General features: G+C 61.7%; 1 protein-coding gene across 3 annotated transcripts in view; it reads left to right on the forward strand.

Annotated features, from left to right (window-relative positions):
* The window catches only part of PTPRN2 (protein tyrosine phosphatase receptor type N2), a 470,186-nt gene that overhangs the window by 121,806 nt on the left and 329,908 nt on the right, over positions 1 to 18,472 (forward strand). For all 3 annotated transcript variants that reach the window (XM_059711309.1, XM_059711311.1, XM_059711310.1), the window contains one exon: positions 13,909 to 14,022. In XM_059711309.1, coding sequence (XP_059567292.1) covers positions 13,909 to 14,022 — 114 coding nt within the window. The remainder of the gene's footprint in view (positions 1 to 13,908; positions 14,023 to 18,472) is intronic.

Genomic DNA, 18,472 nt, shown 5'->3' on the forward strand with positions numbered 1-18,472 from the left:
ACAGTGCCCCCGTCCTGCCTGTGAGTGGACACAGCGCCCCCGTCCTGCCTGTGGGTGGACACAGCGCCCCCTCCGTCCTGCCTGTGGGTGGACACAGCGCCCCCTCCGTCCTGCCTGTGAGTGGACACAGCGCCCCCGTCCTGCCTGTGGGTGGACACAGCGCCCCCTCCGTCCTGCCTGTGGGTGGACACAGCGTGCCTGTCCTGCCTGTGGGTGGACACAGCGCCCCCTCCATCCTGCCTGTGAGTGGACACAGCGCCCCCTCCGTCCTGCCTGTGGGTGGACACAGCGCCCCCTCCATCCTGCCTGTGAGTGGACACAGCGCCCCCGTCCTGCCTGTGGGTGGACACAGCGCCCCCTCCGTCCTGCCTGTGGGTGGACACAGCGTGCCTGTCCTGCCTGTGGGTGGACACAGCGCCCCCTCCGTCCTGCCTGTGAGTGGACACAGCGCCCCCTCCGTCCTGCCTGTGGGTGGACACAGCGCCCCCTCCATCCTGCCTGTGAGTGGACACAGCGCCCCCGTCCTGCCTGTGGGTGGACACAGTGCCCCCGTCCTGCCTGTGGGTGGACACAGCGCCCCCTCCGTCCTGCCTGTGGGTGGACACAGCGCCCCCGTCCTGCCTGTGGGTGGACACAGCGCCCCCGTCCTGCCTGTGGGTGGACACTGCGCCCCCGTCCTGCCTGTGGATGGACACAGTGCCCCCGTCCTGCCTGTGGGTGGACACAGTGGCCGCGGAGGCTGCTCTGTGAATGTGTGGACAGGTTGCCCCTGGCGCTCTACATCGAGGGTCTCCAGGGCCCTGGGTCGGAGAGGATGTGAGCATCTGTTAGTGCCTCTGCTTTGTATTCAACTCGCCAGGGAAGGAGTGGCCGGCCCCAGGGAGGGAGCAGCACGGAGGCCCTCCTCGGCTCGGCTCTGCACAGGCTGCCACTCTTCATCATGTTTTAATTTTCAAATAAATTGCTTCCATTACCCTTCAGTTCACAGCGCCGCGCAGGCCTCCCTGCTCATTAACGGCTCCCGGCGCTCGGCCGCCGTCGGCTTCTCCACAGCGGCCGCGGCCGGGCTAAGGGCCATCTGTGTGGTTTGTGGGATGAGTGTTGTTGAGTCTGTGAAAAAGCTGCCGAGAGAGCTGCTGAAATTGGTGCTTTGATGGCAGCTCGCGGCGTCTGAGGGCTGCGACCGTGACTGCGGCTGGAGGAGGCCCGCTGCCCCCAGCCCCTGGCAGAGGTCATCTGGGGTCGCAGGGCTGGGGCATTCTCAGTCACTGCCAGCCCCACCAAAGCCTCGCCAGCACAAAACCAAACACCAAGTTAAGCCGTGTCTGTAAAAACACTGTTTAAAAACACACCTCGCCCTGGCCGGTGTGGGTCAGTGGTTCGAACGTCGGCCCAACACCGAAGGATCTTGGGTTCGATTCCCAGTCAAGGGCATGGACCTGGGTTGCAGGTTCGATCCCCGGCCCTGGTCGGGGTGTGTGTGAAGCAGCCAATCCATGTGTCTCTCTCACATCGATGTTTCTCTCTCCTCCTCCCTCCCTCCCTCCCTTCCACTCTCTGGTCTGCCCATCGATGTTAAAAATCAACGAAGAAACATCCTGGGGTGAGGAGTAACAAGACAGACGGACAGACAAGCCAACCAGTCCCCGCCTCCCCGCCCAGAGCTGACTTCCGTGGTCTCAGTGCAGCGATGACGCCTCCGCCGGCTGTGCTTGCTTCTAGGGACGCGCTGGGGCCGATAATGCGCCTCAGCCCGTGCCTGGGCCACGCGGGACGGGCAGAGCCGCCCCTCCGTGCCCGAGCCGCTGCCGGCCCCTGCGGACTGTCTGCCCCTCGCACACCCCGACGGGGCCTCTCCCCACTCCACTGCTCACGTTTGCTAAAGTTTTCCCGCTTTTAAACCTGTAGTAGCACACACACAGCACAAACCTTTCCCTTACTCACTTCAGGTGAGCAGTGCAGTGGCATTAAGTCCATCACCTCCATCATCTCCCAAAATTTGTCATCTTCGCAGGCAACCTCTGCCCAGGGACCCCCGGCCCAGTCCCTGTAACCTTTACCCCACCGCCTGCCGCTGCGCCCCGCTCTGGGCCCCGGGAGCAGCTGCACAGCACCGGCTCCAGTGCCCGGTGGGCCGCACGGAGCTGCTGAGCTGTGTCCTCCAGCGGCGCCCGCATGCAGCTCAGAGTGCTCTGCCCTCCTTGTGTGGCTAATCGTCACCCGAGGGAATTTCCCATTGATTTTTAGGGAGAGTGGGGGGAGGGAGGGTGAGAGAGAGAGAGAGAGGGAGAGAGAGAGAGAGACATGTGAAAGAGACACATCCATTCACGTGCCCCAACCGGGGCGTGGATGGAACCTGTGGCCCAGGTGTGTGCCCTGGACCTGGTTGGCGACCCTTCGGTGTGTGGCTGACTCTGACCATTGAGCCACGCTGCCGGGCACAGCCTTCCTCTTTAAGGCTGAGTCCGAGTCCAGTGTGTGGAGGGACCACACTTGCTACCCAGTCCCCGGCACTGGAGCCGGCTGCTTCCCGACGGCCATGGATGGCGCTGCAGGACCCGGCACACGTGTCCCCTCGAGTCCCTGCTTCTGATTTTGTTAAATTCTTGCTGAGTCACATCCGTGGGCCCAGCGCTGTGGGAAGTGGGACTTGCCCTTCCTCCACGTGGAGGCGGCTGGGCAGGTCCTGGGCACCAGCGGGCCAGGCCCGGACGAGGGGATACACCCGGCCCGGGACGTGGGGGCACGGCAAACAGGAGGGGCCTTCTGCCCCCCGCCGGCTCCATGCGGCAGCGCACAGTGGCTGGGGCACCCTGCGTTGTCTCCGGGACGGGCGGGCTGAGTTTCTGGGTGCTGCTGGACCCCGCGTCTTGGAGCCGCCTGATGCCTCTCCAAGCAGGGGCAGGGACACCCCCAGAGGGCGGGATCCCTGTGGGCCAGAGGGTGGGCCCCCCGCAGGCAGGCTCCGGCCAGGGGCTGCTCTCACCGGCTGTGGCAGGCAGGCCTGTGTCTACGGACCTTCAAGGCCCCGGCCCCCGGGGCGGGGCCACTCTGGCCCTGGATCCCCCCACCAGTTTGAGAACAGAGCGGCAGATGAGGCGGGCCTGGGTGATGGGAGGGGGTGTCCTTCTGAGGTCCGTGCAGGAGCAGCCCTTTGGGGTCCCAGCCTCAGGGCTGTGGGGGTACCCGGCCTGCCGGGTGCTCAGCTGTGCCCACCTGGGCTGGAGGGCATGTTTGGTATCAGAAGGTGGGGCCTTCCATCCTGAGGGCTGCCTTAGGCTGAGTGCGGAGACCTAATGGGACAGGGAGAGAGGGAGGGCGCAGGAGAGGGAGCCCACCTAGAACCTGGTTATGAACAAGGACCCTCCCTCCTCTCCCCCTCCCTCCCTCTCCCCCTCCCTCCTCTCCCCCTCCCTCCCTCTCCCCCTCCCTCCCTCTCCCCCTCCGTCTCTCCCTGGTAGGTGAGCGAGGCTCTTCAGGGGAGGAATAGGACAGTGCGGGCAGTGATGGACGGCTGTTTCGAGTCCCTGTCGCTGTGCAGATAAGATGAGGCTAACAGATTCCCTGTCCCTCCTCCCCGAAATGTGCCATTTTCGTTCAGTGCTGCTAAGGCCTTGGTGCCAGCCCGTTCTATTCTCGTCTGAATAGTCAATGGAACATTTGGGGCTGATAAGAGGAGAGGCCCTGGTTACTTGGCAACGGCTGGAACAAGGGCTGCTGAGGGAGATTGGCTGCTGGAGATAGCCCGCCTTTCTCTTTCCCACGGCTTATCTCCGCGTCTGCGTCCTCGCAGACTGCACCCCACACTGTGGAGGTGGGTGGGAACCCAGCTCCTGGCACATGGCGTTTGCTGGGTGCCCTGGAGCGGCCTTGGTCGGACGCTGTCCCCTGTCCTGGGTCTGGGCGCCCTGGCTCCCTGGCGCTCCCGTGTCTGGACGGGAGGTCAGGGCTGGCATACCTCGCTCTGAGACGGGCAAGGAGCCTGTCACTTCACGAACAGAAGGGAAAACAGCACTGAAATGGCCAAGGTGTTGCCAAGGTGCCAGTCCAGGCTGGACCTGGGGCCTCTCCTCGGGCGAAGGCAGGTGGCAGCAGCCGGGCACTAGAGGCTCACAGGGCTGCTTCCTGGTCTTTCCCCAGGAACCCCTCCTGCAGGTGCAGTCCCTGGCTGGGGGCGGGGGCGGGGGGGGGCGCTGCTGTGCTGCTGGGAGCCGGTCCCCCCCCCCCCCGCCCACCCCTGCCGGCCCGAGGGCTTTCTGCCGTCCCCCCCCGCCCCCCGCCAGGCCAAGGGCTTTCTGCCCCCCCCCCCGCCCCCGCCCCCCTACCCCTGCCGGCCCGAGGACTTTCTGCCACCAGCAGCAGCAGCATGGGTTTGGGTTGGTCCCACCAGTGCATTCCCTGGTCAGTTTGGTCTGGTTTCCCATAGCAAATGCTAAGACAGATTTGGTCATTAGAAACTGTGCTTTCTTTCTTTAGCATTTCTTTTATCAATTGTTCACATATCTGGCTCCTTAAATAAAATGTGAGTACCTAGCAGACATGAGCTGTGTCCTTTATTTTTTCTTTAAATATATTTTTATTGATTTCAGAGAGGAAGGGAGAGGGGAAGAGAGATAGAACATCAATGATGAGAATCATGGATCAGCTGCCTCCTGCATGCCCCCTACTGGGGATCAAGCCCACAACCCAGGCCTGTGCCCTGACCGGAACCGAACCCGGGACTTTTCAGTCTGCAGGCCGACGCTTGATCCACTGAACCAAACCGGCCAGGGCTGCTTCCTTTTTACCTTTGTATTTTCTTCTGTGCCCGGCGCACAGCACAGCTTCTGGACCACAGTGCACAGGCAGAGCAGCCTGCGTGTCTGAGCGTTTGAAGGCAGCCTCGGGCATCCGCCAGCGATGTGCTCTGCACTAACCGGTGGGCAACGTCAGGCCCGAGGGCTGTGTAAGGCCTGCGAAATCATTGGGCCAAGCCCTGCCAAGGCGTGAGGGTGAGTGAATTAATGTTTGACCAGGTAGAGCGGGCTCATTGCTAAGTTGGTGACCCGGTATGGCCCGCGAGGGATGTTGTCAGTGCCCTGGCCTTGGTCGGAGGGGCTGGCCCGGGAGATTGCTCTTCTGTTGGAGTTAAAGTCAGGCCCTGGGCCCAGGGCCCGGGCCCCGCTGCAAGGCAGCCAGGCATGTGTCACTATCCAAAATGAGAAGTGAAAGTCCAGCAAGGGCGCAGCTGGGTGCCTTCCCTCTCCCTGAACCCGGGCGGCCAGGCCTTTCTCGTGGTGCGCCAATCCGGTGGGAGGTGACTCGTTGGTTCCTCCCCGGGGCACGAGGGCCCTGCTGTGAGGAGGAGAGGATGCGAGTGAGCCGCTCAGAGGTGGGAGAAGGCGCCGCGGAGGTCCAAACTAGCTGTGGCCGCTGAGCGAGGAGGCGACCTCGCGCTCCCCTGGCCTGGCTCCTGGGAGGTGCTTCCTGGGGTCACCTGTGGCTTCCCCGCACTTTCCCCGCTCGTCTCCCCGCTTGCGGAATCGCAGGTAAGCAGACTAAGGCTCCAGGAGCTGGCTGGCTTGCCCAGAGCCACGCGGCTCAGCAGAGGCAAAGCCAGGCGTTTGCACCCATGGGCTCGTGTGTGAGCAGCTGGGTGAGGCCAGTGAGCAGCCGGCCCTGGGTGAGGATCTTTCTTTATGAGTCGCACCCCCCCCCCAAGCCCCGCCCAACCCTGCGCCTCTGGGATGCGCCCCTCAGACTCTGCAGCTCCTCAGGCCTGAGGCCCTTCACTCTCTCTGAGGCCCCGGCACTGGCTCCGATTCCTAAGGGCACCTGGTCCCTCGACCTGGAGGCTGGGGCGTCAGACGCGTTAGCCTTTCACTCTGCAGACCGGCGCCGAGGCTCCGAGAGGGGCTGGCCTGCCAGAGGCCATCCAGTGAGTTAGTTCCTGAGCCCGGTTGGAAGCTGAGAGCACTGACCTGCAGGCCTATAGTCTTCAACAGCCTAGAACCCAAGCCCAGGGGAGCGGAGGACCCAGGCCCAGGGAGGAGCAGGGCTGAGGGGCCCGGAGCCAGGACGGCTGCAGGTGGGAGGGAGACGTCTGCTCCGCCGGGCGAGGGTGGGGGCCAGGCGACCCAGGCCCTCAGGACCTCAGTGTTCTCTGTGAAGAAAGCAGAGGCCTCTGCTCCTTCTGCGAAACCCGGGTTCTCCTAGACCAGCGGTTCTCAACCTGTGGGTCGCGACCCCTTTGGGGGCTGAACGACCCTTTCACAGGGGTCGCCTAAGACCATCGGAAAACACCTATATAATTACATATTGTTTTTGTGGTTAATCACTATGCTTTAATCATGTTCAATTTGTAACAATGAAATCCGGGGTCACCACCACATGAGGAACTGTATTAAAGGGTCGCGGCATTAGGAAGGTTGAGAACCGCTGGCCTAGACTCTCAGGTGTGACCTGTTGACCTCAGTGGCGGCCGAGCGCATGTCTGGCGGTGGCTGGCCGGGGCCTCCATCTCGGGATAGAGAAGCCGACAGAGCCGCTGCACCTGCCCGAGGTGGAGAAAGCAGTTGGGAGAGGGGAGCGTCTCCATTTGAAAACCTGTTCCTGCTCTCACTCCAACACCCAGACCGAGTGGTGGGAAGCCCCGGCCGATGGTTCCGAGAGGCGCGTTCTGCAGAAAGGGCCCAGCGCGGGAGGCTCCGGTGGGATCCGTGTTTGCCAATCAATGTCACGCTCAGGGTTGCTGGCCGCCCCGCGCCCGCCAGAAAGCTCCGGCCCCGCACCCGAGCCGCCAGCCCTGTCTCCAGGGCCCGGAGCCAGTAGAAGCCGGGACGCAGCGGCAGGAGCAGCCACGCGCACAGACCGAACCCGGCCTCGGCTCGTGGTTGCCACGGGGAGGAGGTGAAGGGCCGTTCTAGTAGCCGCCCAACATCTTTGGAAAGCGCTGCTTGCAGCCCGCTGTGGGGCAGTGGGAGGAGCCTACTGGATGCGGCTCAGGCAGCGGCGGGGAAGCAGGGGTCTCAGGCAGCGGCTCTGCCACCCGAGTCAGACCACAGCTGACCGCAGCTTCGGTCAGGGGCCCGCCATGGGTCCCTGGGTGGTTCTGAGCGGGCGGTGCGGGCCTGGCTGCCCGGGCACAGCTCGGCTCTGCAGGGGGCCTTGTGGAGCGCAAGGCGAGGTCCCGCTGGCCCAGCCCGGCTGTGCGCGCTGCCTCCCGGCCCCCGCCGCGCCCCCGAGATCCCTCGGCTCAAATGAGTGGGAGGCCCACGGCAGTGCCCGGAAGTACAGTTTGGGACACGTGGATCCTGGGAGCGGGGTTTCTAGACCCAGGGGTACAGCTCGCACCTGAGCGTGGCTGGGCCGTGGCGGGCTGGCCTTTATCTTGGTCCCCAGCTGTGCGGGGAGGAGGGCCGGCGGCCAGCCGCCAAGTGAAGCTGGAGGAAGGCCCTGTGGGTCTGGCTGTGGCCTCGACGGGCCCGCAGCCCAGAGTGGCCCTCTGACGGGCCCGCCTCCCGCAGACCCGGCCCGGATGGAAGGTGTTTTGGGGGAGGCACAGAAGCCTCTGCACTTGACCGGTGCCTTTGTCCTGCTGACCTGTGAGAAATGTACCACCAAGGGGACCCCAGCACAGCCCGAGACCCAAGCTTCCAGCCGCGCAGCCGCTCAGGGGGTGGCCTCTTTCTTCAGCCGGGCTCTCCCACCTCACCCGGCGCCGTCCCCCGGGCGGCCGTGGAGGCAGAGGACTTCCAGGGAGGACGGTTTCCGGCGGCGAGATGGACATTTCCCTTCCCGCGTCTCAGGCTCCTCTGGGCTCCGCCCCACACCTCCTGTGGGCGCTGAGGGTCTGCTCCCTGCTCCCAGGTCCCGGCCGGCCGTCAGGGCTCGCGTTGCCTCTGGCGGAGCAGCTCTCCTTCCTCCCAGAGCCCCTGGTCTTCACGGTCACTGATTCCAGACCCAGCGGCGCCCTGCCCATGCCGGCACCACCTCCACGGTCCTGCTCGGCCTCAGAGCTTCTTGCCTTACCTCCCAGGGGTGTAGGGAGCATTCGAAACCCAAGCGCGAGCCCTGCCGGTGACATCGTCCTGTGTGCCCAGGCTGTGGGCTCCACCCTGGTCAGGGCACATGCGAGGATCAGCCGGGGATGCAGCCGCACACGGACGGCAGACTGATGTCTGTCTCTCAAATTAACAGAGACAAAGCCAGCTGCAAAGCGCTGCAGGAGCCACAGAGCAGCGAGCACGTGGCCACGGTGAGGGAGGAGATGCACCTCGTGGGGGGAGCGTGAAGCGGTCCTACCGCTGCGGCAGTGGGGCCAGGGCGCCCCCGCGGGACGTCCTCGTGGCCGGCCTGCCCCTTCGCGTGCCTCCCCGTGACTAAGTCCGTCCGTGACTCCTCCGCTGGCATGGAGGGCAGCCTGGACGGAGCACCGGGCGCACCGCTTCACTCGTGTCCTGTGGGCAGGGCCCCTCCGCTGTCCGCAGCTGCTCAGCCACAGCGCAGCCCTGGGCCGCCTCCAGAAAGCCTTCCTTGGCCGGCTCAGCCTCTCTGCGGCGGCAGGCCTGTGTCGGGCCTTTGCTCTGAGCCCCGGCCCTGGCGCCGTGCCCGCGAGTGTCTCATCTCGCGGAGGAGAGGGTGGTGTGTTCCCGGGTGCGGACTGCTGAGCTGGAGTTTGTGGACAAAGTAGACACCAAATGTGTGTCACCGGTCTAAACTCTTCACGAAGCAAAGGCACGTGTGCACATTGCAAACATAGAACTGTGTGCGTGTGCTTGTGCCTGTGTGCACACGTGTGTGTGTGTGTGCATGTGCATGTGCTGACGCCGGCCTCACTGGGGAGCAGCGAATTCATCTCCTCTCTGGAGCTGGCACTGGGCACACCTGGTGGGTCTGGGGCATTTCTGGCGGCCAGGCATCGCTGTCCTGAGCTGACCCGAGCTGTCCTGAGGAGGGTCCGGCCCTGCGGGGAGGCCAGGAGGGGCCCCTGCTGCTGCTTCGTCTGTGCCGCTGCCGGGGCCAACGCTGAGGCAGGGCGAGGTGCTCGGGAACCAGTCTATAGCCCAGTGATGGGGAACCCTAGGCCCGCCTCCCCAGGCGTGAGGCTGGGAGAACCAGCCTCGGACCCGGGGCGGGGAGGAGGGTGGGAGAAGGTGCGGGGCTTGCTGGGGAAACAGACACATGCACCTCGTTGGCAGCCTCTGGCGTGAGCCTCATCTGTCTCAGGAGCCCCTGGCCTTTCACCCCGGCTCACCTGCTGGGGTTGAAGACTCCTAAGTTTATGTGGGATTCCAGCATGTTGGGATTCTAGCTGATGATGCTATAAATTTGTTGTAAGTTTATCTTTTAGGCAAATGGAGAAGCACCAGTTAAACACCCACAGATTTTTATTTAGTCCATGGGGGCTGCAGAGCGTGGTGTCGGGGCCCTGAGCTGAGGGTGCTGGTACTGAAGGGGTGAGGGGAGAGGAGTGGTCCTGGGTGTGCACGTGGGACGGAGCGTGTGTGCATGTGTGTATCTGTGAGTGCAGGCACATGTGTGTGCCATGGGAACAGAGGGCACTCAGTTCCACGGACGAAGGGGACGTGGTTTGGGCCTGGACGTGGGTCCAGCAGCCCGGCTCTTGGACAGACTGTGTCCGTTTCAGGGACAGTGATGTTTATGAGTGAAAATGGCTTTGCCGGTGGGAACACACGAACAGACCAGGTAAACAAGCAACTTTCCCCCACATTCTTCAAAAACTCCGGCAAAACCCCTTCCTTGTTTCCTCCCCAGCTCTGGATGACAGTTAGCGGCGCGTCCCTGCCAGAGCCTGAGCAGACGCGGCAGCTTGGAGGCGGCCTTCTCTTTCTGTCTGTAGCACCATCCCCTGGGGTCCCCAGAGGCAGTGGGGACCCAGTGTTCTGCTCTGCAAAATAAAGGCGGGGTGCCTTGCTAGAAATTGGGTTTGGGGACAGCCCAGAGTCCACTGAGTTCTCCAACATTAGAGTTTTACGGCCACACCATGCGTGCGTGGTTGCTGTGGTAGTGCCCACGGAACTGGACGGTGACCACCCCACAGAAGAATGTGGACTTGCTCCCAGGCCTGTGGGGGCAGCGGTCAGGCCCGGCGGGCAGCGGTCAGGGCCTGTGGCCATCAGGACACGGCCATGTCCCCTCTCCAGCGAGCAGGACGGCTTTGCTGCTGCTTTGAAGAGATTCACTGTCTATGGGCCGTCTCTCAGAACATTCCCCGGACCCCGAGCCCCTCTCTGCCATGCACACACAGAGGGGCCACCTGCAGCTGGCCACCCTCGGCGTTCTCTCGGCTCACCTCTGAAGAGGCCAGCACCCTCACCGAGCCACCCTCCTCTGAAAGGACAGCTCCCTTCACCCGCGGCTCTGGCCCCGGGCCAGCCCTGCCTGCCGGCCCCCGGCACCTCCTGCCCTGGAGAAGGTCGGCGCCGCTGCGCTGTGCTCAGAGCCTGCGTGTCACCCACCTCAGTCACGAGGGAATCTCCACGTGGCACAAGTCTGGGCGCCCTTGAGAGAGTAGAGTCTGTTTTTGCCCCAGTGTGTGGCCCCCAGGGCTGTTTTGCCCACCCATCCTGCCCGCCCACCCAGTGGGATGTTAGAGCAGGCGTCCTGCATTTCCCAGGTCAGGGTGCGACGCAGTGACATGCATGGATGGAATCTACCCCTCACAGGGAAGGAAGGGGCTTTGCACACGCTTAGCAGGTGTGGGGACAGGTGTGCTGAGTGTGCTCAGTCCCCAGGGAACAGAGCAGAGGCAGGTGAGTGGACCCGGTTTCTGTATTGGGGACCCCTGTCTCCTGGATGAAGAGATGAGTTTCAAACAGCAGCATCCTTGGGTTTTCATGGTGAGTGTGGCAGTTAAATGTTAGAGGCTTTGTATATGTGCACACACATGTATATACACATGTGTGCAGACACAGAAACATGTGCACATGCATGTGCACATATAATACATACACGGATGCACACAGCACATATAAATGCTGCACACATGCACGCCCAAGCACATGCATATGCAGGAATGTGCATGTGGCATAGAGACATTCACAAATGCACACACATGTATACATGTAGGCAATGACACACAAAGGCAACACACAGACATACATGTAGCCACACATACGCACACATGTGTGCACACAAAACACACATGCACATACAACAGATATATGTGGCCACGCCCCACCCCATGTGCACACACCTGTGTGCAGACATGTGTACACATGCACACAGGTAGACACACAAATACATCTATACACATTCACACACATATGTATGCGCATGTCTACACACAGACTATATAAACAGCCCATACCAATCAATGTGTTCCTGTATACTTCAGAAGGGAGAGAATTACCGGGACCTTCCAAAATAGCACATGTCTTTGGCCATTTTCCTCTGAGACTCTGAGTGACTTGGTGCATTTCCTGAGGGAGGTGATTCTTGGTTCATTTCTGGCAGCATGCTCACCACGAAGGTTTGGGATCCAGTAGCCTGACTTCTCTTCCTCGTGGTCAACTGCTGCCCCCCCCAGCCTCGTGGTCAGCTGCCGCCCCCCCCCCCAGCCTAGTGGTCAGCTGCCGCCTCCCCCCCCCAGCCTCGTGGTCAGCTGCCGCCCCGCCCCCCCACGGCCTCATGTGCCGGGGTCCAACCCCAGCAGGTCCAGGGGTCCCCAAAGGTGTGGACGGAGTCGGCGAAGAAGGACACGGAGACAGTGTTCAGTTGATCAGCAGCCTAGCCAGGATCTCCAGCCAGGATCTCCAGCCAAGTTCTGGTCTGGATCTCCAAAGAGGTTCTGCTTAGGATCTCCAGCCAGGTTCTGTGGCCATGTTCCCTCGCTAGGTTCTCCAGCCAGGTTCTGTCCAGGTTCTCCAGCCAGGTTCAGTCACCAGGTTCTAGTCAGGTTCTCTTGCCAATTTCTGTAGTCAGGTTCAGTCCAGGATCTTTTGCCATGTTCTCTCCAGCGAAGTTCTTCTGTCTGTAGGTTCTGTGTAGGTTCTGTCTTCTTGGCTCCTTCTAAGTTCTGTCTCTTGCTGTCTTGTTACATCTATATTTATACCAGTTGATTCAATCCTATCAATCTCTATTACAAAGGTTAGGGCGTTTCTTATCTCCATTCCAGGGAGTAAAGATTATGTAGCTTAAGCATGATTGTTCGTAGTTAAAGTGATTAATTACCCGCCTGGCACTCACTTAAGCGGTTTTATTCCCTCCCTAACTTCAGGGGAAAATCCCTACCTGGGGAAACAACCTTTCTCGGAGAGGTGACCTTGGTTAAAACACATAGCGCCAAGAAGGTGAGCAAACATTTTAAGAACAGTATGCCATATATGCCAGGTCCTTTGAAACAAGCAAGGATGGACTGGCTCCCGGCACTCATGGTCAGCTGCCGGCCCCCCACGGCCTTGTGGTCAGCTGCCGGCTCCCCCCAGCCTCGTGGTCAGCTGCCGTCCCCCCACGGCCTCGCGGTCAGCTGCCGGCCCCCACGGCCTCGCGGTCAGCTGCCAGCCCCCCCACACGGCCTCGTCCCCACACTCCGGCTCGGTTTCCCCATCTACACCATGTGGGCTGGGCCGTCTCAGTGCTCTTTCTGGTCCCCACACTATGATTCTACTGTCACAATATTTCCATTTGACAAGTAAAGCGAGAGCTTCCAGGACATTCTGAAGAGAGCATTTCCCCTTTGCCCTCTTTCTCCCACCCCCGTCTGTGCCCCCCACAAGCACACCACCCACAGGCACGGAGTCCTTGGCACAAAACCAAACCAGGAACCGGGCACTTGTGGGGTGTGTGCTCGCCGCAGACAGGCCAGCGTGCTGGCGGCGTGGGGACGGGACCCTCCCTGTAGGAGCTGTCACCCCCTCTGCGTGGGTGGCAGATGCGTGAATTGTGGACCGGCAGACGGTGCACTCCTCCGTTCACTGTGGTTAGCGGTGTGCTGAGTCACGGGGCTTTGCAAAGTCCCACAGAAGTCCCAGTGGTGCGTGCGACACTTCAGGTGACTCTGCTAAGGACAGGGTCGTCCGTCCAAGCACATGTGCGCCCCCGGCAGCGCGCGGCTGCTAATTGGACTTGTGCGAGTGAGGCTTTCTTCAGCTGCCCCAACAGGGACGCGTTTCCATCCGGCCGAAGCTGCAGACGGCCACCCTGTGTGGGCAGCACGGTCCCCATTGGGCCTTTGGGTGGGGAAGGTGGCGATTTGAATGTGTGGAGCCCTGCAGGAAGCTTGTCTCACAGCCAGTGGTTCCAGGGCCCGAGGAACGGGGTGTGGCTGGGAGGGACGCGGAGGAGCAGGTCCTCCTTGGGACAGAGGGCGGAGCTGCGGGATTGTCCCGGAATGCGCCCTGCTCGGCCAACACCTCTGCTGGGTTCCCAGAAAGCCTCGCCCTGGCTGGTGTGCAGGCCACCCCACGTCAGCGCCTCCCGCGTGGCACTGTGGGAGGCATCCATGGGCCTTGTGGCTTCTGCAAGTTAACATTACACTTCCTGGGGGTTCTGTTCCTCATCTGGAAAACTAGTCCTGAATGTCACTGCCTGGAAGTTACAAAAAGTGAGGGGTGGGAAGGTGGGGAGGTGGGGAGGTGGGAGGTGGGGATGGGAACGCGAATAAAAAACCCAAGTGGCACTGGGTTCCTGAGCCTCTCTCCAGCTCTGCCTTTGTTCCCCACAGCCCACGGCCTAGGTCCACGGCCATGGCCCACACCCACGGTCCACTCCCACAGCCCATGGCCCATGGTACACTGTCCTTACTCAGATGAGCCATTGCTCTCCCAGTGCCCTGACACCCGAGAGCTGTGATGGTGCTCTGAAGCCCTTGCGAAGCCTGGCCGTGGTGCAGGGACGGTGTACTGCCTTCCTCCTCTCTGAAAAGGAAACATCACTTTCTCTTCTCTGCCTCCCTTTTTCTCACAGACGGAGTGTTTGGAAGGTGCCAGAAGGTTCCGGTGACAGATGTCTACCACTATGAGGTGTCGCCGGGGGCCCAGCAGCGTCTGAGGGCCGCCCTGCTGCAGCTGTCCCGCGCAGGTAGGCAGGAATGGAGCCGGGGGCTCCCGGGCCGCTGTCCCCGCAGCGCTCAGCGCTCAGCAACACGGCTTCTCGGAATTCTGAGGGTCGCGAGGAAGTAGGACCGACCGACTTAGTGGCGGGGAGAAGAGGCTGGAGCAGCAGCGCCTGGGGGAGAGGCGGGCGGGGGCTGTGGTGTGCAGATCCACATTCGCTCTGCAGCGCTTCGCGGGCGAGCGGGCGCCGGCGGGCAGGTGGGGGCTGCTCACCGGGTGACCGTCCGGCCCCACCGCCCATCATGGAGAAAAGCGGTCACCTCTCTGCCGCTGTGGGCAAATTGTCGTCCTGCAGTTTTTCACAGGGGCGTCCTGTTAACCGTTTGCTCAGATAATTTTTAATTTTCAATAACTTGAACATTATGATGTAGAACTGTTATTTCGAATTCACATATGCACGAGCCTGGACCAGAGGCCGACCCAGCTCAGCGTGGCGGGGAGAGGGCCTCAGGCCGACCCAGCTCAGCATGTAGGGGGGTGAATATTGATTAAATATTCACCCACTTTTGATTAGATTTGGGCTACACAGAATTATTTGTATTAATAGCCATCAGATTAAATATACGGTTTATGCACTCAGTTCACTTCCTAGCTCAGCGTGGGGAGGGGGGGCTCAGGCCGACCCAGTTCAGCGTGGGGAGGGGGGGCTCAGGCCGACCCAGCTCAGCATGTGGGGGCCTCAGGCCGATCCAGCTCAGCGTGTGGGGGGCTCGGGCCGATCCCGCTCAGCGTGTGGGGGGCTCAGGCCGATCTGGCTCAGCGTGTGGGGGGCTCGGGCCGATCCAGCTCAGCGTGTGGGGGGCTCAGGCCGATCCAGCTCAGCATGTGGGGGGCTCGGGCCGATCCCGCTCAGCGTGTGGGGGGCTCAGGCCAACCCAGTTCAGCATGGGGGGGGCTCGGGCCGATCCAGGTCAGCATGTGGGGGGCTCGGGTCGATCTGGCTCAGCGTGTGGGGGGCTCGGGCCGACCCAGCTCAGCGTGTGGGGGCCTCAGGCCGATCCAGCTCAGCGTGTGGGGGCCTCAGGCCGATCCAGCTCAGCGTGTGGGGGCCTCAGGCCAATCCAGCTCAGCGTGTGGGGGGCTCAGGCCGATCCAGCTCAGCGTGTGGGGGGCTCAGGCCGATCCAGCTCAGCGTGTGGGGGCCTCAGGCCGATCCAGCTCAGCGTGTGGGGGCCTCAGGCCAATCCAGCTCAGCGTGTGGGGGGCTCAGGCCGATCCAGCTCAGCGTGTGGGGGGCTCAGGCCGATCCAGCTCAGCGTGTGGGGGGCTCAGGCCGATCCGGCTCAGCGTGTGGGGGGCTCGGGCCGATCCAGCTCAGCGTGTGGGGGGCTCAGGCCGATCCGGCTCAGCGTGTGGGGGGCTCAGGCCGATCTGGCTCAGGCCGATCCGGCTCAGCGTGTGGGGGGCTCGGGCCGATCCAGCTCAGCGTGTGGGGGGCTCAGGCCGATCTGGCTCAGGCCGATCCAGCTCAGCGTGTGGGGGGCTCAGGCCGATCCGGCTCAGCGTGTGGGGGGCTCAGGCCGATCTGGCTCAGGCCGATCCGGCTCAGCGTGTGGGGGGCTCGGGCCAATCCAGCTCAGCGTGTGGGGGGCTCCGGCCGATCCGGCTCAGCGTGTGGGGGGCTCAGGCCGATCCGGCTCAGCGTGTGGGGGGCTCAGGCCGATCTGGCTCAGCGTGTGGGGGGCTCAGGCCGATCCAGCTCAGCGTGTGGGGGGCTCAGGCCGATCCGGCTCAGCGTGTGGGGAGCGATGGGAGGGGCTTGTGGGGTGAAACCTCGTGTGGTGGCCAGGCCTAGAGTGGGGCCTCCATGCCACTGTGGGTCCTGGGCTCTCGCGGGCTGTGTGTGGCTCCAGAGGAAGACGTGTGTGGTCCAGTGAGTGAGGGGAACAGAACTGGCTGGGCTCCCCCGGCGGTGTCCGCAGTGCGCGTGGCTTCTTAAGGGCCAGGCAGTGCTGAGTGGCCGGGCTCAGCAGAAGCGGGTGCATTCAGGTCCTGTCCGTGATTAGCTATGAGGCTTGGCCGGCCACAGGTGGGGGAGTCACTGAGTGTATCAGCCAGGCTGTGGTCTGTGCCTGGGCCGGAAGTCTGCAGGGCAGGCCGCGGGGGGACGGTGGATGAGGCGGGTCATCCAGGACAAGGAGGGTGGGTGCACCGAGCTCCTGCAGAAGCCAGCCTCACAGGAGCTGGGGGAGCTGAGGGTGAGGGTGAGGCTGAGGGTTAGAGGGTGAGGGTGAGGCTGAGGGTTAGAGGGTGAGGGTTATGGTTAAGGGTTAGAGGGTGAGGGTGAGGCTGAGGGTTAGAGGGTGAGGGTTATGGTTAAGGGTTAGAGGGTGAGGGTGAGGCTGAGGGTTAGAGGGTGAGGGTGAGGCTGAGGGTTAGAGGGTGAGGGTGAGGCTGAGGGTTAGAGGGTGAGGGTTATGGTTAAGGGTTAGAGGGTGAGGGTGAGGCTGAGGGTTAGAGGGTGAGGGTTATGGTTAAGGGTTAGAGGGTGAGGGTGAGGCTGAGGGTTAGAGGGTGAGGGTTATGGTTAAGGGTTAGAGGGTGAGGGTGAGGCTGAGGGTTAGAGGGTGAGGGTGAGGCTGAGGGTTAGAGGGTGAGGGTGAGGCTGAGGGTTAGAGGGTGAGGGTTATGGTTAAGGGTTAGAGGGTGAGGGTGAGGCTGAGGGTTAGAGGGTGAGGGTTATGGTTAAGGGTTAGAGGGTGAGGGTGAGGCTGAGGGTTAGAGGGTGAGGGTGAGGCTGAGGGTTAGAGGGTGAGGGTGAGGCTGAGGGTTAGAGGGTGAGGGTTATGGTTAAGGGTAAGGGTGAGGCTGAGGCTGAGAGTGAAGACGAGGGTTAGGGTTAGAGTTAGGGTTAGAGGGTGGGGGTGAGGGTGAGGGTTGGAGAGTGAGGGTGAGGTAGGTGGCCAGCTGCTGGCAGGGTCTGTGGGTCAGAGCGAGTCGGCTGCGGAGACCCGTTTCCTCCGCATTATGGCTTGGGCCATGCAGAACCATAATAATCCAGTGAAGTCCCCTGGTGACGGGGTGGCATGCCGTCTCGTGTTCAGTGCCTATGAAAGTCTGGTGCAGGCCAAAAGCAGTTTCTTCTTTTTTCAATCCTCCCCTGAGGATGTGTTTTTATTGATTTTTTTTAGAGAGAGAGAGGAGAGAAACATCGACTGTAGAGAGCAACCTAGATCGGTTGCCTCCTATACACGCCTGGAACACCGTCCCCGTGTCTGACAGGGACTGGGGCTGGGCCCGGGGTCTGTGTGTTCAGTGAGCACCGCTGACCCAGGTGGCGGGTGTTAGGCCACCGGCGTGTGTCACCCCTCCTTTTGCAGCTGTGTGCGAGGACTCATGGTCTGGTGGTGAAGCGTGAAGGTGGGTGGTTTGGTGTAATTTAGATTCTGCACTGCTGCTCCCGATCTGCCTGTAACAGTCCTTACTGTGAGAGCTCTGGCGTGCCGCCTTCAGAGCCTGCTGTCACTGCTTCACTCCACATATGCACACACATGCATATGCACACACAAATGAGCACACATGGACTCACAGATGCACACATGTACAAACACACACATGAACAGATATGTGCACACTAACACCAACACACATACATCCATGTATACATATATACAAACACACATCCATATGCACACATGTTCAGCAACACAGGCACCAGTGTGCACACAGGATCGCACGTGCACACCCACATATCCATCCATGTGCATTTCCCCACATCCATGTACATGCACACAGATGCACACGCACATTACCACACATACACCAATGTGCACACATGTCGCATGCCTACAGACATACACATGCACATGCGTACAAACACACAGATGTGCGTCTGCCCACGCCCTTTGGGGTCCCTCACCTAACACAGTGTTTCCCACGGAGCTGTCATCGCATTCCCGCCCCTGTGCTCCCTGCTCTCTGCCGCACTGTCGTCTGCGTCTCTTTTCCTCCTGGTCATGAGGCTCAGTGGTGGGTGACACCTCGAGGTGTGGAGGAGTCTGTCTCCTCCTGAGCTCGGCTCACACGATGTGGCGGGCTTGGGGAGGGGGCGTTCTCAGAGCCCCTGTGGTCACGCCGTGCGGTCACTGCATTTGCCTGGCTGTGGCTGCATCCCAGTGTGTCCCGGATGGGCGCGTGGGCGCCTCCTGTGGGCGCGTCTCCGCAATGGGAGCGGCTTCCTCCGTAGAGTCCATGTGCTGATGGAGGGCCGTGCGCTCACTATTTAGCCACGCTCCCACAGGAGGCTTTGCTCCATGGAGGACACATTGTTCTCTCATGGACTAAATTTTAAAAATACATTTCACGTCTTCCGACAAGCCATTGAAATTCCGTGTGTAGTGTCATGCATTGGCATGTGCCTTACTTCCTGGCGGGAACCTCCCCACATATTGAGCTGGATGTCAAAGCCAGCAAGT

This window comes from Myotis daubentonii, chromosome 10 (assembly GCF_963259705.1).
Source record: "Myotis daubentonii chromosome 10, mMyoDau2.1, whole genome shotgun sequence".
Lineage (NCBI taxonomy): Eukaryota > Metazoa > Chordata > Mammalia > Chiroptera > Vespertilionidae > Myotis > Myotis daubentonii.